Source organism: Adiantum capillus-veneris, chromosome 18 (assembly GCF_014529385.1).
Source record: "Adiantum capillus-veneris isolate H3 chromosome 18, ASM1452938v2, whole genome shotgun sequence".
Taxonomy (NCBI): domain Eukaryota; kingdom Viridiplantae; phylum Streptophyta; class Polypodiopsida; order Polypodiales; family Pteridaceae; genus Adiantum; species Adiantum capillus-veneris.
In genome coordinates this window covers 47,839,476-47,867,454 of record NC_140948.1, presented here as the reverse complement: position 1 = coordinate 47,867,454, position 27,979 = coordinate 47,839,476, and the positions used below count along the sequence as shown (strand labels likewise).

At 45.5% G+C, this 27,979-nt stretch overlaps 1 protein-coding gene across 1 annotated transcript in view; it reads left to right on the top strand.

The window, feature by feature from the left end:
• The first annotated feature begins 3,447 nt into the window (after positions 1-3,447).
• The window catches only part of LOC147435611 (zinc-finger homeodomain protein 2-like), a 40,000-nt gene continuing 15,468 nt past the window's right edge, over positions 3,448-27,979 (top strand). The window contains exons 1-3 of the mRNA XM_086488630.1: positions 3,448-3,616; positions 3,727-3,829; positions 3,957-4,834. Coding sequence (XP_086344756.1) covers positions 4,038-4,834 — 797 coding nt within the window. The 5' untranslated portion in view covers positions 3,448-3,616; positions 3,727-3,829; positions 3,957-4,037. The remainder of the gene's footprint in view (positions 3,617-3,726; positions 3,830-3,956; positions 4,835-27,979) is intronic.

Sequence of the window (27,979 nt, the reverse complement as noted above, 5' to 3'; positions counted from 1 at the left end):
TGCCCTCTGCAATTTTAGGGTTTCTATCTCTCTTTTGAGAGACAATAGAGTGTCAACAATAGGGTCGTTCATAAGAACAGTGGGTAAAGAGTTCCTTGGTGATGAGCAGCCAAATTGTACCCTGGCATTTTCTATTCGGGTGGTAGTGGCAACAAAATCATCCAATGTAGCTGGATTCTCGAAGCCTTTGCTGACACGAAGCGGGCAAGGTTTCATGGAGTGAGCCATGGCAGTGGGAGCTGCAAGAAAGGATGGGGTGGAGATAGAGTAGGGAGAAAGGAAGGCCTGCAATTGCAGAGAAGTCGGAAGGTTGGAGCGATAGGTCGCAAGCCTCAGTCACCGTGCCCGCCAAAGCAGCACAAGTGGGTGGACTAAGAAACCTCTCTCCTCATTAGCCCTCCCCCCTCCGAACAGCCCCTGCCTCCCCCTCTGCCCCACAACAGCCTTTGTCTAGGTCTTCGACCATCAGTTGGGCAACAAAACCCACCATAGCATGGTTTTGTACTCCCCCTCGGGTCCCTCATGCAGTTCTTCCACAAAAGCAATGATTCCTTCTGAACCTTCTACCTCAAGGGCCACGACATCATCATCATTGCGTGAAACAGAAGGAAGGAAGAAGGGAAAAAGGGGGCACATGCTCAGTCTGTTAACTTCTAATTGTTGATGATCTTCCATGGTGGAGGTGCTGGCAGATGATTCAATTTTGCACAAAACTATCACATCTTTCTTTGCATTTCTCTTAACCAAATTGATCTCAACCAAATCGGCGGCACAACTTGGAATTATGCCAGAAGAAATGGTACCAGCGGCCATTTTTTGCCGCCGCCCAGTAGGAAATTGTTGCTCAAAAATCTCTTCAATAACCTTGCCCTAACGTTCTGGGCATTGAAAGCCCATGCACATGTAGCATTGAACACACACATATATCTACACATGTAGCAACAGCCACATGCATATACCTACACATGCAATGCCAATGGATGGCATGTAAAAGGAGCAGTAAGTGAAAATGACTAGGAGGGTCACAACATGATAGATTTGCAAACTGCAGATAGTTAAGCCAAAGATAGCTATGGCTACCTTGGAAAGGGCCTTGAGTAGAGAGAGGATACATATGCATGATCTAGGGGAGTATATGTGTGGGTCATGGGTCTTGGGTCTTGGAGCTTTCATGTGAATTTTGTTAGTTGGGCTATGTGTGTATGCGGGTTGGGTTGGTCGAGGCTGATGCATTTCCTTTCGATTTGGTGTGGCGTGCATGGGCCAATGTTGGTGGTGCTACATTCAAGGCGATGAGAGTTCTTTGAATGTATACTACATGCCTGCAGGTAACTTTTCCTCCTAAAAAAACGAGAATTGTACACCTGCCAATTGAGGACTGGGTTGAGGGTGAAGATGTGGGTAAAATGCAATACTAGCAAAGTTCTAGCATGGCAAAGTTGGGCATGGTGGGACTCGAGAATGCGCAAGCATCTTGCAGGATGAGAGGATAGTGACACCGTTTGGAGGGGAGGAGTCTACATAAAGCCAACATTTTTCATATGTCCTCACAAATCTATGCACATGTTAGGACATGAGGGTGAGAAGTTGAAAACGATGTTTGATGCTAGCAACCATGGGGACACATGAAAGCAACATCATCATGACAAACTTGCTGCTTCAAGTCTCGGGATGTCAAGTATGCGAGTGAGGTGGGCAACATAATGTGACACGACGTAGGCACATTTTCCATGATCTGTGCCTTCATGAAGCTATTGTTACCAAAGGGCTTGAAGTTGATAGTGGATGTCCATTACAATCCATCTACTAGAAGTAATGTGGTTGGTGTAGCCAATAGACAACTACACAAGAATAGTACAACAACACCTAGCCACATGATGAATAACATGACCAGCTATTGTAGCAACACCAACAACGTTATAAGCAATAGTTTAGGTGCCCCCACTATAGAGACTAGTACATGGACCAACTCATGGCCTCTCACCTCAACTAGGATGTAGACCCCCATTATTGACCCCATGCACCACCACCTATTCTATTCATCTTTGGGTGATGCAGAAAACCTCCTCGATAAGCTACTGCTACCAAGACCACACGCTTTGGTTTAATGCTGTAGACATTTGATCTTCTATTGTTCACCATAGCTTCCAAGCAAACATACCTCCTCCCCTTGCTCTCCCCTTCTATGTGGAATGACACTATCATAGAATGTTCCTTGCTACTCGCTCTCCCTTCTATGGAATGACACTATTATAGAATGTTTTTTTGCAACTCACACTAACTGCCTTTCATGGGCTCCTTGGCCCTCAGCTTTAAAATTTTGAATTACACTCCAAGTTTGCTCACACAAGCCCAATATCTAAGTTGCATTCAAAGAATACACATCAACAAAGGTGTCCTTACACAACTATAATTGGGTTAGGGCAACAATTGTGAAATTTTGCTATGATCAAAAGGAAGCTCTCCAAGGAGCAACGGATGTTATACCATAATTTAAGTACGATGAGGGTTCTTGGATGTTTCCATGCCAAGCTTCCAACATTCTAATTGATAGATATTGCTACTCTACACATGTCATTATATTGGGCAGGATTTACATCTAGTTACCCGATCCACATTTCTTTGCCAACATTAGGCTCATGTTTTTGAAACAAGAGCTTGGGCTGATTCATCACTACAAGATTTACTTGAGTTGGGATCAAAAAATAGATTTAATAGAATTCTGCCAAGTTACAACTCAATATCTTGTTCCTATTGAAATAGCAACAGTATGAGTCTTACGTAGGTATATCCCAGAGCATTTTTGGTGATAAAGTAGTGTAACTTTAAATTCTTTTGTGGTGTAGAATTGAAAAAAAAACTCTTATTTTTTTGTCTCTGCACTCTCTCTCTCTCTCTCTCTCTCTCTCTCTCTCTCTCTCTCCAGAGGTGGAGTGGGACAAACGGGCCGGTTTCAAATGGCAATCTTATACAATTTCTCAAGCTCACTCAAGACTACACATAGAAACACTCACACTATATATATCTCATATCTCTATTATTGCTTTTGAATGAGAGACATATAGTGTGAGTGTTTCTATGTGTACTCATGAGTGAGCTTGAGGGAATGTGTAAGATTGCCATTCCAAACCATTCAACTTGGTAAGAGTGAGAGAGGCGGGTCGCGCAAGCTAGTTCTCAAAAAGTCTGACCAAGGTGAATGAGAGACATATAGTGTGAGTGTTTCTATGTGTACTCATGAGTGAGCTTGAGGGAATGTGTAAGATTGCCATTCCAAACCATTCAACTTGGTAAGAGTGAGAGAGGCGGGTCGCGCAAGCTAGTTCTCAAAAAGTCTGACCAAGGTGACCTCCCTCTCTCTCTCTCTCTCTCTCTCTCTCACACACACACACACACACACACACACACACACACACACACACACGGATAGGAGGCGGGTCATTATCGGATTCTGGTGTGAAACACACTTCTTCGTTTTTACGAGTTGCTAATCTCACTCGAGCCACGAGCCGTGACGAGAGTACCCACGGCTTGCCTAAACATAGGCGTGAATTTGACTTCCTTAATTGCTGCATTGTCCGCTCCTTCGATCTGCAGCTTTTGGTTAAACCGTAAGGTAAGCTCTTGTGCTTTCTCTCGCCTTCTCTGTTTGCCTTTGCTCAGTTTTTTGGTCGTTCGTTTGTGCTTGTTTCTTTCTCTGAAATTGTCATTTTTCTGCCCTGCAAGGTCCACTACTGGTCTTCGTCAGGTTAGGGGCCAAGAACTCAATCTGGCGAGAGTCAAGGAGGAGAGGGATGCTTATCATTCTGGATGGAGAGGCCATTCACAGGTACCTATATCAAACTGATATCAATTTCTTCGTTTGTAGGTCCGGGTTTGTGTCCCAGATTTGCGCCAGCATTGCCATTGTACCACTTTTGGAGTGATTGATGTTTTTCTGCATATGTATCTTCCAGGATAGAAGATATGCACTGCCAAGTCCAGTCGAGGATGATGATGTGGACGGTGACGAACTGGATGATGATCTACCCTGCAATATGACCTTTTCCTCCGTGGACCGGGATGGCTATTCACGTCTCTCAAATGGTCAGTATGGGTCAGTACAGATCTCCAATGGGGGAGGCGGATCAGCTGTTTCATCGCCTGCGGAGGAAAGTCCAGAAGCCGCCTATATACCTACCCGGTTTCAAGTTGTAAACAGTGGAACCTATGAATCGAAGCACCGCAAACCACTAGTGCGTTATCATGAGTGCCAGAAAAACCATGCTGCTAGCATGGGTGGCCATGCGGTAGATGGGTGTGGAGAGTTCTTACCTGGTGGCAAGGAGGGCACCCTTGAAGCTCTCAAATGTGCAGCTTGTTTTTGCCATCGCAACTTCCATAGGCGGGAATTTTTAACTAGCGATGCTTGCAGTTGTGGTGCTTCAAGGTCACAAGCAATTGCTTTTGCCACTCCATACACACACAACCCGGCAATGCGCCCAATAAGCCCAGGAGTGCGTGAATCTAAAGGCCACCAACCTCCTTCTTCTGCAGATATCTCTCCTCATGCACATATGATTCTGCCTCTTACCCAATTTGAGGACGATGAGGAGGATGATGATGATGAGCCTCCTCAGCATCGTGGTCCAAGTTCATCTAAGAAGAAGAGATTTCGCACAAAATTTACTCCAGAGCAAAAGGAGAGGATGTTCTACTTTGCTGAAACTCTTGGATGGAGGATCTCAAAGCATGATGAGGATGCTGTGGATTCATTTTGCAGTGATGTTGGTGTGAAGCGAAATGTGTTCAAAGTGTGGATGCACAACAACAAACACAATCCAAGGAAGAGGCAGTAAGTGTGCTCTTGGTTATTCCAGCTGTTTTAAAGTTTATGTCTGTGAAAGGACTAACTTGAGATTTTTAGGCCACAATTTGTGTTTTTGTTTGCAAACACATCCTTGTTTTTGGCAATTGGCTGTTGCAAAATCCTTTACTTTGGTTTGTATCTACTGCATTTTGTGATATTATGCTTTGCCTTTCTTAATGGATGGATCGAAGTCTTAAATGTTTCCCCCATTTTGTGATGTTATGCTTTGTTTCTTTCAATAGATAGTCTGCTCTTGGTCGTTTGGTGTTTTCTCATTTTCCTTGTTAGACACGTTGACCACTACCATGCGATTCCTCGCCATTGATGCTTGTCTATCTTCTGCATTTGTGGTGTAATGCACTCTTAAGAGTGTGGAGTCATAGTAGATCGTGGTTTGGTAGTAAACATGAAGGTAGAAGCTGACACATACAGAGTCTTCTGGGAATTTCTCGAAGAGTGATTCTCCTTCATCAAAGTCAATAGAAAGAAGAGAGTTTAGCATGCCGAACGATCCCATGCATTTCAAAGACTTGACATAGTCCTGCCACTTGGAGGAGGGGGTAGAGTGATGATTTTCTTCGAAGAGATCGTAGCCAAAGTGTCTTTTGGTTTGCCTTTACGATAGTGTGCAACGCGATTAAGGAGAGGCAATCTTAACACATTGGAGTGCAGAGAAGTAAGTCGATGAATAGCACAGGTAGAGGAGTGAGTCAATTGAGAACATGGAGTGGGGGTGTAATTTGATGACTATCTTGAGGTAGTACCAATAAAGAGTCCGCATTTGTATTAGAGATGATAGATTCTTGTAATGATACCTCAATGGAGTTATCACCCTTTGTGTGAGGGTGGTTGTAAATCTCCTCAAAAATCTCCACCTAGGGGTCAATTTGGAATTGTAGGCTGAAAACAGGAAATCACAACCAAGAAAGGGTCACTTATGATGAATAGCGGCCAGATTTAGAAGGTTGGGAGTTAAATCAGCCCTAAATAAGGAAAAACGGAAGTGGGTCACCTTGGGGAGATAGGACAGCCACAAAAGGCTGGATGGATAGAGCAGCCAGCAATGCACAAAAATGGAGAGAGGGTATCCTTTGGAAGGCTTATCTGGGCCATAAGGTCCGCATTAGGTTGCGGAGCATGGAGCCTTTGAATGTTTTGTAAGTTATATTTGATGCCGAGAGTAGAGCTGCACTGCAGCGGCAATGTAACCTGTTGGGCACTACGTGCTGTCGGAAAATAACAATTGGAACTGACTTTAGCACAATTGAAACAAATCTGCAAACAATTTGAGCACTTGAATCGAAAAAGAACTTCACACTTGCGGAGAGATTGGAGATTGAGAGAGGACTTACCAGATGCAATGCCTCCTAAATGCACACCTTGCGATATTTATTTATATTATTGATCTTGTGAGAGACAATTGCCAGCGTGAGTCTAGCTTCAGTTGGATGCCTGGAACTCGCATAAGTGCCCACCTTTAGAGACACCTTGGCCTCTTGCTTTTACATGGCTAAGAAGGCCCAAAATCAACTCGTATTCAAGAGATGGCACTCTGAAAAGTCAACAGCTTTACAACTAGCTCCCAAAGGCTTTGAGTCCATACTACCACGTCATCTCCCATTTGAACGGATTCGATGTCAGCACTCAAAAGACGCACTTGATTTTCCACGAGATTGTTGAGAGAGAGAGAGAGAGAGATAGATAGATAGATAGATAGTTCTATTATCATCCTGGGAGGTCAAATATGACCTATGGGACCAAATGAACATGTCACATGGTGTGAGTGGAGTTCATAAGTGATGCTCAAAAATGGCTGAAATGAGCGTCGCAATAGAGAGTCCACATCGTGGTTGGGAGAGGAAGGTATGTAGGGAGAGATCATGGCTGAATATATGGGGAAAAGAGGACCTAATGTGGTCAAAAGCTGAGCACTCAAGTAGTGTGTGGTACTCACTCTCTCGCACTTGACGAGGGCATAAGGTGCAAAGTCGATGACACTCCTCGCCAGTGCCCACAAGATAGACCAGTCCAGTAGGCTTTGGATCTCTTGGAAATGCAGTCGCAGGTGCCTCTTACAGGCTTGGACACTCCAAGCGAGAAATCATTAGCAACACACAAACAAAAACTGCAAAATCATTGAACTTGACGGGAGAAAGAAGGCGAATCGACACACACACACACATAGATAGATAGAGAGAGAGAGAGAGAGAGAGAGAGAGAGAGAGAGAGAGAGAGAGAGAGAGAGAGGAGAAGAAGAAGAAGAGAAGAATTTTAACGTCGTAGGAAACTATCCAAGTGTGGTAGATAGGTTATGCCATTTCCCTCTTGAATAACAGGTCTTGAGTTCAACTCTCCTCGTTGGAGAGAGAGAGGTACCTGGGCAGTTGGACAAAGAGATGAGGAGGATCAACAATCAATGACAGTTCATGAGCAGCAAGATAGACCAGTCCAGCAGGCTTTGGATCTCTTGGAGATGCAGTCACAGGTGCTTCGTACAAGCTTGGACACTCCAAGCGAGAAATCAATAGCAACACACGAACAAAAATGTTAGGTGCAGCGGAATGAATGTTGTACTTTTCTCAGATGAGTGCTCCGAACTGTGCTCAAGGTTCCTTTTTGTTATGGAAGGGAGAGCTTTCCGTTCTTAATGAGAGAGTGCATTGTACACGAACAAAGTGAATGGACATTGTGCGTGAAGGTGCATGAAACTGAGAGATAGAGAGAGAAGAGAATACGACACCAGAGACGTTGTAAAACCCTCCTCCGAAGGCCCCACTCTCGTTGGCGACAATGGTCTACTATTGATTGCACAATCTGGTACAAAAGTGGATGGATGCTAACTGATGCAAGTCTAATGGCTATGTCGATGTCGACAGTTGACGACGGACCGAGTCTATGGCTGAAAACTGAGTGTTCCGACAACTTGTGTACTGCTGTCCAAAAACGCCAAGGAGGCTGAAATCTGCTGATGCAAAAACGCAGCCCGCTGTAGCATGAAAATGCTGCTTTACTGCTGTAATTCAGTGCTTTTCTGCTGCCTTGAAACCGCTGATTTGCCGGCCTTTTGAGACTTCCAAAAACGCTGATGTTGCTGGTATAAAACGCTGATTTGCTGAGGCTATGGCGGTGAGGCTAATGGCTGAAAACGCTAGTGGGAGTGTGGTGTAGGTCGCGGGTCTTGCTGGGGAAAATTGCCACAAAGAAGGGGGAGTCTTGCTTGAGAGAGAGAGGGGGAACCTGCTGCCCTTGGCCTGTGTTCTCCTTGCTCTTCTGCCAAATAGTGCTAGCTTAGGTTTGTTTATATATTATCTTACCCAATTTGCCCTACTCAGTTCCCAACAAAAGTCACTTAAAATAATAAGTGAAAAATGTCAAAAATAGGGAAAATAGGTTTAATGCACTGGAAAATGCTCCTGATGGATTCTGTTGGATTCTGATGGTAATACTGATGATCATGCTGTGTGCAACCAGAGGATATGCATCTACTCTAAGTGCCTGGCATGGATGGGTTGTGAACAGACTCCATAACACTTCTTAAGCTAGACTGATTGGATTGACTGAACCCTTGTCATGCTGTAGTTTGTCCACGGACACATAGGGTTGGATGTGTCACGTGACATCCCCTCCTTTTTAAAGTGAGGTACTAGTACCAAGCTGCATGGCTTCCTTGTAGTCTGCCAACAACTCTGGATAATCCTTGAAAAACTCTTCGTCTATCCACACCGCTTCGTGGGTTCCTCGATCCTTGAACTTCAAGAAGTATTGTCTCACTTGCTTCTTCGAACCATGTCGAAACCGATGCAACAACACTTGCTCCGGCTCCATGACTTTAGCTTCATCTATGATCTCCGGTTCTTCTTCTTCCGAAATGTCCTTTGGAGGCGTTCCCTGAAACACTTTCAACCAAGAAACATGGAAAACATTGTGCATTGACTATGATTTAGGCAATTGCAATTTCATTGAAACCTCATTTATCCTTTTAATGATTGGAAATGGACTATACATGCGAAAAGACAACTTGGGACACTTCTTTCCAACTTGCTTAAGACGTTGCTTCATGATTCTTAAATACACCCAATCCCCTTCCTTGATTGAAACATCCTGACGATGCTTATTAGCCTGCCGTGAATAAGATTCCTGAGCCTTGCTTGGCCGAAGCTTCACACTCTTAGAAATCTCATCCAATGACTGACTTTCAGCATTGGCATCAGGCATTTGACTGACCGAGCGAGTCAAAAGTGACTGGAACGGACGGCAAAAGTTGCCTCATATGGAGTTCGACCAATGGCAGAGGAAAAAGAGTCATTCAAAATAGCCTGAACCAATGGGAGATAGAGCTCCCACTGAGACTGCTGATCATGCACATATGACTTTAAAACATCAAAAGCCAATTGATTGTAAATCTCTGTCTGACTATCTGACTGTGGATGAAAAGACGATGAAAAATTCAACTTAGTGCCAAAATTTTCAAAGAGTGCGCGCCAAAAATTGGACGTGAACTTAACATCCCTATATGAAACAATTGATTTTGGCAAACCACAGAGGGGGTACCAATGCTTAATGAACAACCGTGCTACATCTTGTGCAGTGACTGTGGCTTTACAAGGAATCAACATGCAAAACTTGCTGAAACGATCAACAATTGTTAAACATTGAGTGTTCCTTGAATGCAAACTTGGTGGAAGGTTAGTCACAAAATCCATGGTCCATTGGGAATAGGTAGCGGAAGCAAGAGGCCTTGCTGCTTACCCCGAGGAGCTTTTACCTTTTGACATATAGTGCACTATGTGACATAACGAACACATCCTTTCGCATTTTAGGCCAATAAAAGACTCTTTCTATTTTTTCCAAAATGGCATTCCCCTGTGCCCACCCGTGAGAGAATCATGTGCATCATGCAATATGGTTGGCCTGAGAGAGGGCAACACACATAAACTTTGACGAAAATACAACAAACCATCACAAATGAGATAGTTGCTTGGCCCTTGAGAAGCAAGAGCCTACAACCAATGCTTACCAAACTCGGAATCCTCATACTGATTCTTCATGCTCTTGAAAGACACGCATGAATAGAAAATGTGGACCTTGACTCAAGAGCCAAAATTTGTCCTTTGCGACTCAACGCATCTGTTACAGGGTTAGCTTTTCCAGGCATATACCTCCAAATTGCTCAAAAAATTGTGACCACCGTGCCTGGCGATCACTCCAATGTGCACTAGGCATAGACTGGAGCCACTTGAGGGCTTGATGATTTGTGGGAACTGTAAACTCTCTACCATAAAGAAAATGCTTGCAATGCTTAAAAGAGTGAATGACAGACAAAAGTTCTTTATCATAGACCGAATAATTCTTTTCCGCACTATTGAGCTTCCGGCTAAGGAAAGCTACAGGACGACCATGCTGCTGAAGCACAATGCCTATGGCGACATTGCTTGCATCCGTCCATACCTCAAAGGGATCATCCCAAGAGGCAAGGATAAGACACGGTGCTTCTGTCACCGCAACCTTGAGAGCTGTGATAGCCTCAATGGCTGCTTCGAGCAAGTCTACGCGTTGACGGCGAGTGTTAACCCCTTTCAAAACATCAGTCATAGGTGTAGCAATGCGTGCAAAATTCTCTATGTGCGAACTATATGCTTGACATAAACCAAGAAACAACGCACATCATATGCAGTATTGGACAAATCCCAATTACGAACCTGTTCCACCTTCGCGGGATCTAGCTCGACGCCTTCTGTAGAAATGATATAACCCAGATAAGTGACTTCAGTAAGAAAAAATTCAGACTTACTAGCTACAATGTACAACTGACACTCATCCAAACGGGTTAGTACCCTTTCGACATCCCTTTCATGTTGTTCCCACGATGCAAAAAAATGAGAATATCATCCAAAAAGATGAACACACATACACTGACCATATCGTCGATTAAATGTACCCACGACACCCGTCAATCCAAAAGGCATAACAATATACTCCCATTGCCCTCGCTTGGTGGGAAAAGCGGCCTTGAAAAATGTCGCCTTTGAATACCCGTACTTGATGGTATCCACTCTTGAGATCGACCTTGTTGAAAACCTTTACCCCATTGAGCCGATCAAGGATATACTCAATGCAAGGCATCGGAAACTTGTTCTTGACGGTCATCTTGTTCAATGCCCTGTAATCAACACACAAACGAGACGAACCATCCTTCTTGCGAACAAACAAAATAGGAGCAACAAAAGGACTTACACTAGGACGTATGAATCCTCTAGCCACCAACTCCGTGAGTTGTCGCTCTAACTCTTCTTCCTGTGTCTTGTTCAAATGGTAGGGAGTCTTACTGACATGCTAGTTGCTTTCAGTAGAAGATTTTTTTGTCTCTCCTCTCTCAGGATGTGATATGATTTTGGGCATTCGATGGTTTCGTGAGCTTAACCCTCTCATTGATTGGGAGGCTAACACTCTCACTTTCTATGCCAAAAGTGACTCTCCCATTGTCATTCGTGGAGAGGAAGTTGTTCATTCTCCCTCTCTCATTGCTAAATTTTTTGACATTTTTCACTTATTATTTTTAAGTGACTTTTGTTGGAAAGTAGGTAGGGCAAATTGAGTAAGTTTGTATATGCCCCTCCTCGGTGGTTTCTCCTCCCGTCGTCACACCGACCAACATGAGATTGTTTTAGTCAAGTTGTCACTATAGTGGCTCTCCTCTTTACATTTAGCTTGTACACCCCACGTGATAGGCTATTTTGGCATCCGCTGGGGATTATATTGTACTCAGTAATTACGTGGCATTATGCCCCTCCTCGTGGTTTCTCCTCCACTCGTCACACCGACCACCATGAGATTGTTTTAGTCGAGTTGTCACTATAGTGGCTCTCCTCCTTACATTCAGCTTGTACACCCCACGTGATAGGCTATTTTGGCATCCGCTGGGGATTATATTGTACTCAGTAATATACAGCCTTGACTTTTTCCCAAAAAAAAAAAAAAAAAAAGCAAACCTAGGCTAGCACTAAATGGCAGAAGAGGCAACATGAGCCAAGCTCACCAGGCAACTTCTCAAGCAAGAACTTGGTGGTCTCCTGTAACCGGCCCGTAGGGCGGTAGGCGTTGGCTTTCACCCGAAATTCTTTACTTTATACACACACACAGAGCACTTTGCAAAGAGAACCTGCTATGGGAATTAACACTTAATCACACACACAGCTCGGAAGCTAGAATGCTCCGAGCAGACGCCGACAACCTGTAGGCCCCAAAATTGGCGCCCCTTTCGGTATTTCTTTATTCTTTAGGAGGGTAAATTACAAGGTAAGGTCCTGGGAATCCTTCACGTGTATCCACCTAGATACCATTTGATTTGGCCAAATTTCGGCAGCATAACAGCCCCAAAACTTGCGCGAAACCAATTCCCCTGCTGGAACTCGCTTGCACTGTCGTATACCCTCTGATTCCTGTCAAAAAACAGTAAATTCAGCACGCTGTATTTACTGGTTTTTGCCCTGTTTTCAGCCCCAAACAGTCCCCTAACTGTCCTTTGCCAGTGGGGCACGATTCCCAATGATCCTGGCGTCCGTATGGCTGAAAAACAGTGAATTTACAGCGCATACACAGCGCTGATTTTGCACCTGTACGGTGAGGTTATGACCCTCACCAGTGCCTGCTTTGGAGCAGCAGTTAGCTACCCCTGTTCCTGCTCAAGGAGGCTCTTACCTCAGCACAAAAGCATGAACCCACACAACTGTACATCAGTCAAATGAGTAGCCCTCTTGTGGGGCATCACATAACTGCACGTAGGGGAGAGAGAGAGCAGTGTGTAGTGTGCAGGGCATCACTCCTAGCACCACACTGTACATGAGAGTGAAAGAAAGCACTCCATAGCTCTTAACCTGTGACAGGTTGCAAATGAGGCCTCTCCCAGCATAAAAATCAGCGCCCATTTTTCTGCAAGAGGAAAGTTCACCAAAATGTGACACTTGGCGCATTTTCAAGCATTTTCCCGTTTCGGGTTCGCCGCTTAAAAATATCCCAACCGACGCGTCAGTTGACTTCGCGGCAGAGTTATAAAGTGTTCCCCTAGTCATACCGGAGGTAATGACGCGAACACATTTCACGGCCCAAAATAGCAATTCCCTAAATTTTAGGAGATGCTTCCGTTGGGCTCCCACTGGTCTTCTGACCATCTATCCTCATTGGGACCGCATCCAAAAGTGCAATGTGGCCCAACTGTTGGATACTTTTTGTTGGTAGTCCCACCTTGACTTTACGCCTTAATTGAGTTCACTTCCTAGTATCCACCAACTTGCTAAGTGCGACGGGGGGACCTATATGATCTTGCTCTGAGCCTAGACATCCTCTTACCATACGAATTCCAGTGCCGACCACTTCCCGTCTGCGGGTGAATCTACCGTTCACATTGGCCATACAATGTCCGACCGTTTGCTACTTCAAAAAGAGGGTCTTAAACAAATAAAATAAACCCCATTGGAAAGAAACCAACAACCAAGGTTAGCAGTTGCCACATCTCTGTGACATGGTTAATAACTGCCACGTCCTCGTGACATACCCCCCTCTTGAAATCGCAAACGTCCTCGATTGCATACCATAAATACACGCCACTGATGATCTTGTGCTATTAACACTCTTTTATCATCGCATGTATCCGCAAGAAAGGTCGTAACATACATAGATACAAATGACTTAATGAGGCCTTCATACTTTTGCCATTTCCATCTATGGCACTGAATTCATATGTACATTTGATGTACTAGCTCTATCATTACCCCTCCTTTGCACACGTTGGGTTGGGGCATAAGTAGGCTGTAACCCAAAGGCTTCAAGGTAAAGCTGCAATACATTTGGTGACTCTGACAGTTCATGCTCTTCCATCCACTTTGCATCCATAGGCGGATAGTTCTTGAACTTCACCAAATAGCGTCTTGCAACTTGTCCTTTAACTTTTCTGTCCTTATGTGCCAAAACTTGCTCAGGTACCAAGATCTCATCAAGTTCTTCAACTTCTGGCTGATCCTCAACTGGCATATCTTCTGGCACATCACCCACGAAGGGTCTCAGAAGACTCACGTGAAACGCATTATGAATCTTCCATGCATCAGGCAATTTCAGCCTGTAAGCCACATCGCTGATCTTGTCAAGCACTTGAAAAGGCCCATAGTAACGCATGCTGAGCTTAGGAAACAGCCGTTCCTTGCCCTTCATCTTCTTTAACCTTGCCTTTTCGAACCTTAAGAGAACCCAATCACCAGGTGATAGTAGCAATTCACGACGGTGACGGTCAGCAGCCTTTTTCTGTTTTGCCTGAGTCTTGTCCAAGGCAACTTTAATCTTCTTATACATCTCATCCATGTTCTCAACATATCGATCTGCCTCAAAGATCTTGTCCTTTGTATGCAAAATGGGAGGAACCTTTTTGCCGCCTTCAACAATTTCAAAAGGTGCTTTTCCAGTAGACGAATGCACCGTATTATTGTACGCATACTCAAGCATAGGCAAATACTGTTCCCACTTGCCCTTATTATCTGACACAGCATTTCAGCAGATCTAAGACAGTAGAATTAGCCTCTTCTGACTGTCCATCAGTTTGTGGATGAAACGAAGACGAGAACTTGAGCGTAGTACCCATGTTCTCAAACAATCCTCTCCAGAACAAACTGGTCATGCGAGGATCACGATCACTGATAATCGATTGTGGCATACCATGGTACTTAAACACATTGTACATGAACAAGCGTGCCATATGATCAGATTTTATCTTCTTCCTGACAGGGATAAAATGGGCCTGCTTGCTGAACCTGCAGATAATGGTCCATATACCATCATTCCCTGTTGGCGTTCTTGGAAGATCAAAGATAAAGTCCATAGCAATGCTTTCCCATGGCTTATTCGGAATCGGCAGTGGTTGTAACAACCCTGGTGCCTTTTGCCTGTCAAACTTGACCTTTTGGCAAACTATGCATGCTCGCACAAAGGCATCCACATCTCTCCTCAAGGTAGGCCAATAGAAGAACGTCTCTACCGCTTTAACTGTTGCATCAATGCCATGATGCCCTGCATACGGTGGGACATGACTCTCTTCCATGACCTTATGTCGCAATGGCCTAGTGACACAAAGTCTGCCATGCATCATCATAAAACCATCTCTGAGGAGGTAGTGCTCGTGATGTTGCCCCTCTTGTAACTGTTCAAAGATCCTTGCAAAATCTTCATCAGCAGTATACTGTTCCTTCATGTCATCTAACTCATGATGATAAGGAATTGACACAGCTGAAATTTGTGGCTTTCTTGATAACGCATCAGCCACAACATTCTTCTTGCCTTCCACATGCATAATCTGGAAGTGGAACATGGAAAGAATGTTTGCCCATCGCATATGCTTCTCGGATAACTTTGACTGTGTCAAGAAGTATCGCAAGGTCTGATGATCTGTTTGGACAACAAAATCAGCACCTAAGAGGTAGTGCTTCCAGCTAGAAAGCGCATGAATCACGGCCAAGAGCTCTTTCTCATAGACTTGCATAGTCCTCTCTGGCCCTTGCAAAATTCGGCTTTCATAGGCTACTACCCGTCCATCTTGCATTAGCACTGCTCCGATGCTACTGCCACAGGCGTCACACTGGACCACAAATGACTTCCTGAGATCTGGCAAAACAATAACTGGATCTGAAGTCAACTTTTCCTTTAAGAGACTAAAAGCTGAAATCTCTTTTTGGGTCCATCTGAAAGTGACCTCTTTCTTTTGCAATGCGTGAAGAGGCGATGCTATCTCTGCAAAATTTCTGATAAACCTTCTATAGTAGGAACACAATCCCAAGAAGCTTCTGACATCGTGCACAGTCTTCAAGTCTGGCCATGTCTTGATAGCTTCGACCTTTGCGGGATCCATTCTAACACCATCCTTTGAGACTATGTGGCCCAGAAAGTGGATCTCTTCGAGGAAGAATTCACTTTTCTTAGGATTGACAAGTAACCTGTGACTGCGCAGCTCTTCAAACACAATGGTCAAGTGACGCCTATGCTCCTCTTCATTCTTCGAATACACAATCATGTCATCGAAGAATGTTCCAACAAACTGTTGATGCGAGCGGAAAATCCGGTCCATCATTCTGTTGAACGTGGCAGGAGTATTTGTTAGCCCAAACGGCATCACTAGAAACTCATAAAGACCAAATGTTGTTCTAAACGCAGTCTTGTGCACATCCTCTGGGCTTATACGAATTTGATGGTACCCACTCTTCAGGTCTATCCTGCTGAAAATTGCAGCACCCTCTAAACGATCGAGAATATCATCAATGCGAGGAATAGGAAACCTATTCTTGATGGTATTCTTATTCAACGCACGGTAATCAATACACATGCGCCATGACCAGTCCTTCTGCACTAGGAGCACTGGGGAGCAAAAGGGTGAAGAACTAGGCTGAATCAGCCCCTTCTCTAATAACTCCTCAACCTGGCCCATAATCTCTTTCTGCTGCGCCGCACTAACCCTGTAGGGAGGTCTATTTGGTGGGCTACACCCTGGCACCAAATCTATCCGATGGTCCTCAGGTCTCTCTGGCGGCAATTGCGACGGTAATGAATCAGAAAAACAGTCACTAAACTTTTGCAAAAATGCTGACCTTTCTTTATCTAACACAGATAAATTTGACTGATCCCTATCTGAGACATCACGTGCAAAAATCAAGTACACAGAAAGATGATTCTTTATTACAGAAGTGATAGCAGAAGCAGATACAATAGGGACTGACTCTCCTTTAAGCTTTACATCCAAGATGTGAGTTTTGCCCCTATGCTGTACAGTGATCTTTTTGTTGTAGGCATCCAAGACTCCATGCACTCGGAACATCCACGGGATCCCCAACAAGGCGTCACAACCTTCCAGCGGCATGATGTAAAACTCTTCAGTGTCCACATACGACTGAATATGCAGACGCAGTTTTCCAATGATAGGAGTAACACACTCTGAGTGGCCAGGACATGCCAACCCTGCCTCTGCTATGTACCCCATCTCTTCAGCTTTGATGCCGAGCTTCATAGCTAACTCTGGTGAGATAAAGTTGGCTTTGGCACCTGGATCAAAGAAGATGAGTGCCGTCTGATCCCTAACTTTACCCCATGCCGTGCATAACTCACTGGCATCTGTGCTGGGCCTGTCACCCACCATGTCTGGCACTAAACCTGCCGTGGGTTTAGGCTTCTTGCCTTTCTGGTCTTCTTTATCCTCTGAGTCAGCTGGCCTTTTCCTTTGTGGACAATTGATAGAAAAGTGACCAGGCTGCTCGCATATAAAGCATTTGTTCTCAGCCATTAGGACCTTCTTTTCCTCGAGCGACTTGCGCACAAAAGGCTTCCTTTTCTGTTTCTTTGCGTGCGCTCCAGAAGTCCCAGCTGAATCCTTGTCTTTGGTGGCCTGTTCAGACCCCTGTGACGCATCAGGAGCCGTTTTCACAAAGGGCTTCTTCGCTGAATTTTTCTTCTGCTGCCCTCCTTTATCACTACTCGGAAATCCACTGTCCTCTCCTTTCAACAGGGCAAGACCAATGTTCGCAACTTCCATAAGCTGAGTAAGGGTAGCCACTCTGTTCTTTGTACAGTAATCACGAAGCCCTTTAGGCAGCCCACAACAATACTTCTCTATCTGCTCTGTCAGTGGCACAAATCTGTAGGAGGTCACTGAGAGTAACGCTTTACAAAACCTCCTATTGTACTCCAGCAAGCTCTTGCACGAAGCTGAAGTAAGCTGGTGCCAATCTGTCAGGACATCGGCTTCAAATTCATTTGATAGCCAAGCAGATGCAAACATTTGCTTGAAGTAAACCCAAGTGGCGGGTGCCTGTCCTTGCATTAACAATGTCGTCCAGCATGTAAGCGCATTGTCCTTTAAGAAAGTGGCAGCTTTCCTGACCTTCGAGGCCTCTGTAAAATTCCCTCCCGCATAAGCTGTATCAAACTGCTGGAGGAAAGTGAGTGCCTTTGTCTTGTCCTCGAAACCACTGAAGGTACTGAACTTTACTGCTGCACCACCTTCTTTGTAAGCCTTCGGCTTCTCTAGTGTCCCCAAGCTGTCATACGGAATGGTCTGCAACATGGGCACTGTACTAGGCATGATCGGCACGTGTTGGCCATTCACATTTTGCGTCAGAGGTGCGATATCTGGCTGCTGTCCAGAAAAACCAGCCATGCCAAAATGACCCTGTGGCACCCCAAACTGGCCCTGGTTGCCGTGGAAACCTTGCTGCATGCCGATAGTACCATACATTGGGTTTGGCATGATGCCTTGCATACCCCCGAACACTGTTCCTGGCATGTACGGCTGACTTCCAGACGCATAACCAGCCATACTTTGGAACACTGATCCACCCCCGAAATACCCAGGATGTACCGTGGGTGGTGGAAAAACTGAGTGCATAGCCTGGTATCCAGCTCCCTGTCCATTCAAGACAGCATGCTGGCTCTGAAAGGTGGCGGGCTGAACTGGCATAACCTGTCGAATAGGCGTTCTAGCCACCTGTTCAAGCACGGGAGGAACCTGCTTTGGAGCCCCCGACTCCGCAACATGCGAGTGTTCCCTTTCCTCCTGCGCCTCATGAAGTACCTGGGCTTGAGCTTCAACAAGCTCCGTACGCGGCGTAGGTTGCCTATTTGCTGTTGCACTGGTGGCGCTTGCAAGAATTCCATAAACCTCGGATTCTGCACCAGCTGCGAAAAGACATTCACCGCGGCAACTAACTGAGTCTTAAACGCATCATCCTCAAGTTGCCTTGTCATAAAGCCTTGTACTACTGGAGGGACATTCACGTTGACAGTAGGTACAGACTGACGTGGCCGTGAGCTCTCGCCAATCTCAAAAACCATAGGAATCTCTTGCCTGTCCTTTGGAGAGGAACCCTCTTCCATAATTCCCTTCCCCTTGTCGGCCATAGTGTAATCCCCGTGTTCTTGCACTGTGTGTCTTTACCCTGAACAATCCAGGCTCACTCTTTGAGGAAAAAGTGATTGATGTCCCGGCAATGGAACCATGTAACCGGCCCGTAGGGCGGTAGGTGTTGGCTTTCACCCGAAATTCTTTACTTTATACACACACACGGAGCACTGCTATGGGAATTAACACTTAATCACACACACAGCTCGGAAGCTAGAATGCTCCGAGCAGACGCCGACAACCTGTAGGCCCCAAAATTGGCGCCCCTTTCGGTATTTCTTTATTCTTTAGGAGGGTAAATTACAAGGTAAGGTCCTGGGAATCCTTCACGTGTATCCACCTAGATACCATTTGATTTGGCCAAATTTCGGCAGCATAACAGCCCCAAAACTTGCGCGAAACCAATTCCCCTGCTGGAACTCGCTTGCACTGTCGTATACCCTCTGATTCCTGTCCAAAAACAGTAAATTCAGCACGCTGTATTTACTGGTTTTTGCCCTGTTTTCAGCCCCAAACAGTCCCCTAACTGTCCTTTGCTAGTGGGGCACGATTCCCAATGATCCTGGCGTCCGTATGGCTGAAAAACAGTGAATTTACAGCGCATACACAGCGCTGATTTTGCACCTGTACGGTGAGGTTATGACCCTCACCAGTGCCTGCTTTGGAGCAGCAGTTAGCTACCCCTGTTCCTGCTCAAGGAGGCTCTTGCCTCAGCACAAAAGCATGAACCCACACAACTGTACATCAGTCAAATGAGTAGCCCTCTTGTGGGGCATCACATAACTGCACGTAGGGGAGAGAGAGAGCAGTGTGTAGTGTGCAGGGCATCACTCCTAGCACCACACTGTACATGAGAGGGAAAGAAAGCACTCCATAGCTCTTAACCTGTGACAGGTTGCAAATGAGGCCTCTCCCAGCATAAAAATCAGCGCCCATTTTTCTGCAAGAGGAAAGTTCACCAAAATGTGACACTTGGCGCATTTTCAAGCATTTTCCCGTTTCGGGTTCGCCGCTTAAAAATATCCCAACCGACGCGTCAGTTGACTTCGCGGCAGAGTTATAAAGTGTTCCCCTAGTCATACCGGAGGTAATGACGCGAACACATTTCACGGCCCAAAATAGCAGTTCCCTAAATTTTAGGAGATGCTTCCGTTGGGCTCCCACTGGTCTTCTGACCATCTATCCTCATTGGGACCGCATCCAAAAGTGCAATGTGGCCCAACTGTTGGATACTTTTTGTTGGTAGTCCCACCTTGACTTTACGCCTTAATTGAGTTCACTTCCTAGTATCCACCAACTTGCTAAGTGCGACGGGGGGACCTATATGATCTTGCTCTGAGCCTAGACATCCTCTTACCATACGAATTCCAGTGCCGACCACTTCCCGTCTGCGGGTGAATCTACCGTTCACATTGGCCATACAATGTCCGACCGTTTGCTACTTCAAAAAGAGGGTCTTAAACAAATAAAATAAACCCCATTGGAAAGAAACCAACAACCAAGGTTAGCAGTTGCCACATCTCTGTGACATGGTTAATAACTGCCACGTCCTCGTGACATCTCCCCTCCAAGTAAGAAGGACTCAGCACCTAGCGTTTTCCTCATCAGCATCCACCATTGGCGTTTTCTCCAACAAGTAGTCATCGCCATCCAGTCCCTGCCCTAGCGTTTTGCATTAGCAACCTGTCGGCACACTTCAGGCCTAGCGTTTTGATCCTTGTCATTGCTAACAGTCCCATGCCTAGCGTTTTTGATCCTAGCAAGAGCAGCCCCAGTTTCCAGCCTTTGGACAATTACAACAGGTGATTTTCAGCCATAAAAGACCATCACATTTCAGCCCTAAGACCTGCAGAATTTCAACGACAAAGAACAGCAGAATCAGCCCCACACCCAGCATTTTTGGACTTGCCGCAGATTTCAGCCCATAGCGTTTTTTGGCAGCAGATATAGGATTGTAGATTTCAGCCCTTAAGTCGGTCTCGTCGTCCCCATCGTTATCGCCGACATAGCTTAAACTTGCATCAGTCACATGCATTCAGTTTGTACCAGTTTGTGCAATCATAAGTAGACCACTCTCACCGACGAGAGTGGGGCCTTCGGAGGAGGGTTTTACAACGTCTTTGGTGTCGTATCTCTCTTCTCTCTCTATCTCTCAGTCTCATACACTTGCACACACATTGTCCATTCACTTTGTTTGTGATCATAGCACTCTCATTAAGAACGGAAGGCTCTCCCTTCCATAAGAACAAAAGGAACCTTGAGCACAGTCCGGAGCACTCATCTTGAGCAAAGTTCAAACATTCATTCCTCTGCACCTAACACTTGTTGAGAGAGCCCGCCTAGATGCTAGTCAGAAATCTCCTCTCGAGGTTTCTGGCTTTGCTCCTGGTATGGACTCTCTCATCACGAAAGAGTGCCTTGATGTGATGTTTACAGTTCAACAAGCTGCTTTCCGTAGGAAATTTCTTGTGTCTCCTCTTTCAGGATGTGATATGCTTTTGGGCATAGGATGGTTTCGTGAGCATAACCCTCTCATTGATTGGGAGGCTAACACTCTCACATTAAATGCCAAAACTGACTCCCCCCTCATCATTCGTGCTGAGAAGGGTTTGCATTCTTTGCCTCTTATCTCCCATGTGTAGGTAAAGCGTGAATTACGACGAGGAGCACAAGCGGCATTTATCTATGTTGCTCCACTTTCCCATAGCATTCAGGCTCCAGCTAAGTATTTAGATTTGTTTACCAAGTTTAAGCATCTCTTTTTGCAAGATGATCTACCACCCCATTTCCACTCGAGCGGCCGGAGAACCATCGCATCGAGCTTATGGAGGGGGCACTCTTGAATTGTAAACAACACACCAAGACACTCTTGCGTGATGAGAGAGTCCACACTGGGAACAAAGCCAGAGACCTCGAGAGGAGATTTCTGACTAACTTCTAGGCGGGCTCTCTCAACAAGAGAGGGACTGATCACATCATTCATACTACCTGGGTCAAACAATATGAAAAACGCTGCCCCAACATTGACCATAACATTTAATGAGAGAATCATCAATGGGAGGGTCAAGAGAAACTTGGGGCACGCTCTTGTTATCAGTAATTGCATTGACAGAGGAAGTGGGTTCTGTGGATTTTTTATATTCATTCGATTCAAGCTTAGGACATGTTCTTTTTATGTGACCCTTAATGTGACAATGAAAACAACGACCTTCCTTAGAATAAGTACTTTGCTCTTCCGACATGATGTATCCTCCTAAAATTCCTTGTGCTACCTTTTCATATGGAGTAAGCTTAGGTTTAGCAATTGTGTTAGCCTTACCCTTAGGTTCATTGGAAGAATTCTTTTCTGAGAGACTGTTGGAAGATTGGTTAGAAGAGTTACCGTTCTTACCAGTCTTATCGTTCTTATCGTTCCGAGGGTTCTGAGAAGTCTGCGAGGTACTTGTGGAAGTCTTGTTCTCCTTAGGCTTTCCCTTGTTGTGCTTCATCTCCTGTGCGAGAGCAATCGCTACTGCCTTGTTGAGATCGATTGGATCGAGCACCTCGACATCGTACTTGATATACTCGTCCAATCCATAAAGGAATGCCTCTTTGCGTTCATCATCCGACTTGCGTAATTGGGTACCTAGCTACAAAACACGATTAGAAAAAGACATAACCGGTATACCATTTTGCTTGAGAGCGCGCCAATCGTCCTTCAATCGTGCGAGGTACTGAGGTGGCATAAACTGCGCCTTGAGCTTGTCTTGGAAATCAGCCCAATTGAAGGAAAGGGGCGTGAATTCGTCGGCTTCCTCTAGGTGTGCAGCTAACTGTGCCTCTTGCCATGCGTGGTACCAATTGATGGCATCATCGGCAAGGTACATAGCTGCTGTCAAAACCTTGCTATTCCCTGTCTTCTTAGTTGTCGCAAAATAAGCATTAAATTAATGCAACCAAGAATGAATAACCGTAGCATCCATCTTACCATCATACTTAGTCAACTTTTTTGTGACTGGATTGTTGGAATCTGCCTCGTGGCTTGCGCCACTTGAGGAACTCCCACGATCTTTGGCTGGTTCGGGCTTCGAGGCAAGTACTTGTGGAACCAATCCTTGAGTGCGGAGGTCTCGTTGAGCCTCACGCTCGGCCTCCAAGGCCGTTCGTCTTGCTTCTCTTTGAGCTTCCCGATCCGCCTCCAAGGCGGCTCGTCTTGCTTCAACTTCCTCGTCTTTATGCTTTTCTTTCTTCTCGTTCATCCCGCTCGCGTTCCAAGGCAATGCGATTCGCTTCTTGTTGTATGGCAATTCTTTCGTTTCTTTCGCGCACGCGATTTGCTTCTTGTTGTTGGGCCATCATGTCCAACATCGACTTGACCATCGCCTCCATGGAAGTTGGTACAACTCGTAGCGTAGATGGAGAAGGGGGAGGGTCGGAAAAATCTCTTGGTGGGGAAAATTCTTCGTCGCCTCTCTCATGCTCATCATTGGTATGCGAAGTATCCATTCTGCTTCGGGTGATGACCATGCACTATGATCTTTGGTGCTTAAGTTCACGAGGAACTTGGGTTCTTGAGGGTCTTGGGGGTTCTTGGGTTCTTGAGAGTCTTAAGGTTCTTGAGGTTTTCTTTCGCTTGCAATCTATGTTTGAGAAGGATCTTCTCTTCACCCGAGTTCTACTCTTTTCCGCGGGCGCACCCCTTGGCGGCCTTGCGCTCACACCAAGGTTGCTTTTTCCCACCTCACGTCGATTGGCCGGCCGCTAAGTGCACGGTCCGCTCTCAATGAGTGAAAAGAGACACAAGGGGAGGCTGGACATGTCACAAGACGGGAGCGTACACGAGCACTTAAAAATCTGAAAATTAAATAACTTTGCAAATGTGAGAGAAAGAAGAAGATCGACACAGTATTGGGGACCAGAAGATGGGCTGGTCCCCCCCCCCGTCAAGAGTATTCTTTATTCAGGGAGAGTCGTATACAAGCACAAGAACCCTAGGAAACCCCTCCGTTCTGTAATCTTAGACCCGAAGGTCCTTCTTTCCCGTAAAGGACTTAGGCACGAGGCCGTACTTTTCCCGTAAGGGACTTAGGCGTGAAACTGTACTTCCCGTGAGGGAACTTAGGCGCGAAGCCGTACTTCCCGTGAGGGACTTCCCGTAAAAGGGAGATTCCTGCAAAACAAGCCACACAAAGCAACAACTCGCAATGCGTAATTGACAAATTATACCTGTCGCTCCTTGCTCGGAAAAGCGACCTCCGTACTCCATCGTCACTGAACACTTGCTGAACTTCCTTCGCAATGACTGCTCCAAATTCCCAGCGCTAACTCCTCTTGTTGCTCCTCGCGTGTACAAAACTGGAACGCTAGCTGCCCTTTTATAGGCCCTTGCACCCGGCGGGAATAGAAGCCGAAAAGCAAAAGCCTGGCACCCCTAGAGAGAGGAGAGAGAGAGATCGCTGAATTCAGCCGTCCGTACAGCTTTTTGCGTAGGATTTTGGGGCCTTTGCTTTATTTTATTAATAAAGGGCTGCCGACTTAAAAGTGGGCGGCCTTAAGTGGGCAGCCAAACTTTAAAATAAAGTGTGAACCTGTTTAAACTTAAAAATCCACTAAGTGAGTTAAAATCGATGTTACACAAACACATTCCAGGCGTCCCCGGGTGCAGAACACGGCACAGATGCAATGCAGACATAGCTTCCTCGCAGGGAAAGCATCTGCCCTCCCGCGAAGGTTCCTGCTTTTCGTAAAAAGCTTCCTTGAACCCATCTTTATCCTTGTGCTTGCGTTCTTACGCGTATTTTCTTACTCAGTTCGGATTTCCTCCTCAGCCTACGGAATGCCCTCTTTATGTTGCACCCGTCACCCATCATGTAACGCATCAGGGGCACTCGTAACCCGGCCCTTTCCACGGAACTTACGGAAACTCCTTCGCGATGTTTACCGTCACCCATCAAATGACACATCAGAGTTATCCGTTCTAGATGGCACTTCCTGTATCTACAATCTTTTAACAGTTCTTAGTGTACACAATAAAATATCCTAGAAAAAGAAATTAATCATTAAAAATAAGAAAATAGTCCAATTAGCAACATCCCTCTGGCTTCTAAACAGTTGACCTCAACTGTAGTGCTTGAACATATACCTCCAGTATCTCGGGATAAGCTGCTAATTCCTCCTACGTCATCCATTGAGCATCTAGATTCGATTAACCAAATACTTCCGTGTTATTTTTCCGGATCTTGAGGGGCCGCTCTTGATGACTTACTATCTGCTCCGGTTGGAGTATTTCTTCTGTTTCCTGAACCTCAGGAGGTTCCTCAGCACTAGGCTGACTCGGAGGCGGTCCCACATATGGCCGGAGTAAACTGACATGGAAAGCATTATGTATCCTCCAATTAGGCGGTAGCTCTAATCGGAATGTGACATCATTCACTTGCTTAGTGATCTTAAACGGCCCATAATAACGGGTAGAAAGTTTTACCACCTTCCCCTTATGAGACACTTGTTTCTTAAGTCTTGCCTTCTCAAACTTGAGGAAGACTAACTGTCCGAGTGTTAAGTCTAGATTCCTCCTCTGCTTGTCTGCAGCTTTCTTATGCTTTTCCTGAGAGCGTAGAATAGCTCTCCTAACTTGCCCGTAGGCTGTGTCTAAATCCCGGACAAATTCATCCGCTGCAAAGATCTTATCCTTAGTTAAAAGGATCGGTGGAAGCAAAGGCTTGCCATAGAGAATCTCAAAAGGTGCTTTCCCCGTTGATGAGTGTATGGTATTGTTGTACGCATACTGGACAAGAGGCAAATATTTCTCCCAGTCAGATTGCCGGTCTGACACATAAGCTTTTAACATATCCAATACTGTGGAATTGGCTATCTCACTTTGCCCGTCTGTTTGAGGATGGTAGACAGATGAAAAATTCAACTTCGTACCAAGATTATCCATCAAAGCACGCCAAAAATTTCCTGTCATGCGAGGATCTCGATCACTCACAATAGACTTAGGCATTTCATGATGCTTAAAGATATGTGCCAGAAAGACCCTAGCCATATGATCTGCTTTGATCGTTTTCTTGACTGGTATAAAGTGTGCTTGCTTGCTAAACCTGTCCACAATGGTCCAGATCGCGTCATTTCCAGTCTGAGTTCTAGGGAGGTCCATGATGAAGTCCATGGCAATACTTTCCCAAGGTTCATTAGGCATAGGCAATGGTTGTAGCAACCCAGACGTCTTATGCCGATCAAACTTCACTTTTTGGCAAACCAAGCATTCCCTGACATACTTATCAATGTTTGCTTTAAGGCTAGGCCGAAAGAACTATCTTTCCATTGCTAAGGTCGTAGGGAGAATACCCCGATGACCCGCATAAGGCGAAGCGTGTGCTTCATCCATGATCTTCTTTCTTAATGGTTCCGCCACACATATGGCTTGATGGTGGTAGAGATAACCGTCCCGAATGGAATAGGGAAACTCATTCTCTCCACGATGTAGCTTTCCCCAAACGGTGGAGAAGTCTGGATCTTTCGGATACAAATCCGGTAGTGCTTCTAATTCTTGGTGATACACCGAAGTGATAGCGTTCACCCTTGGCCGCCTAGACAATGCGTCCGCGACCATATTCTTACTCCCAACCGTGTGAAGGATCTGGAAGTGAAACATAGACAAAAAGTTTTCCCATCTCATTTGCTTCTCAAATAGTTTCCTTTGCGTAAGAAAGTACCGCAAACTCTGGTGATCAGTCTTGATCACAAAATCCGCTACTAGAAGATAGTGCTTCCAGTTGGATAAGGCGTGAATCACAGCCGTGAGTTCCTTTTCGTAGATTGATGCATGCAACTCTGCATCCTTAAGCCGTCTGCTTTCGTAGGCCACTGCATGGCCTTCTTGGTTTAACACTGCTCCAATGCAATCGCCTGAAGCATCGCAGTGAACCTCAAATGGTTTCCTTAAGTCAGGCACTATCAAAATAGGTCCATGGCTTAGCAAGTACTTGAGCCGATCAAAAGCTCCTTGTTGTCTCGATCCCCATCTGAAAGGAATCTTCTTCTTTGTCAAGTCATGAAGTGGTTCTGCTACATGGGCAAATCCTCGGACAAACCTTCGATAATACGAACATAATCCCAGGAAGCTACGTACATCATGTACCGTAGTGGGAATAGGCCAATCTTCTACCACTCGGATCTTGGCAGGGTCCATACTCACTTGATTGTGAGAGACTATATGGCCGAGATAGTGTATCTCTGAGAGAAAGAACTCGCTCTTCTTTGCATTCACATGCAACTCATGCTTTCGCAATTCTTGAAACACTAGGTCCAAGTGCTTCCGATGTTTTTCTTCTGACTTAGAGAAGATGAGTATGTCGTCAAAGAATACTCCCGTAAAAGCTCGATACGGGCTGAAAATGCGGTCCATCATGCGATTGAACGTCGCAGGAGCATTGGTCAAGCCGAAAGGCATTACCAAAAATTCATATAGTCCAAAGGTTGTGCGGAAAGCAGTCTTATGGACATCCTCAGGGGCGAGCCGTATCTGATGATACCCACCCTTTAAGTCTATGCGACTAAAGGCACTTGCACCCTGCAACTTATCAAGTATATCATCAATCCGGGGGATCGGAAAGCGATTCTTGACGGTGATCTTGTTTAAAGACCTAAAGTCTATGCACATTCGAAACGTGCCATCTTTCTTTTGCACCAGTAGAACTGGAGAGTAGTAGGGTGAAGCACTTGGCCGTACTAACCCTTTCTCTAGAAGCTCGTTGACTTGCTTCAAAATTTCCTCTTGTTGAGCAAGACTCACCCGATAAGGGGGTTGATTGGGAGGCGAGCTACCCGGTATGAGATCTATGCGGTGATCTTCCGGGCGTACCGGAGGTAGTTCATCAGGGAGTGTTTCCGTGAAACAATCTTTGTACTTTTCAATAAATTGAAAACGCTTAATTTCCAGACTAGAGAGTGAATCCCCACTAGTTTTATCCTTCTCACGTGCAAAAATCAAGTAAGCAGAAACACACTTCTTCATTTCTTTCTTAATGGAGATATGACTTACAATTGGGAACTGCCAATCTCCTACATCAGCATGAATCTTTATTTTCTTACCCCCATGATCAAAGCTGAGGGTCTTTTCCACATAATCAGGGACAGGTGTCATGTGGAAATGCCATGGCATACCCAAGATGATATCACATCCCTCGATGGGTGCCATCAAAAATGATTCGCGGTCCTTGTACTCG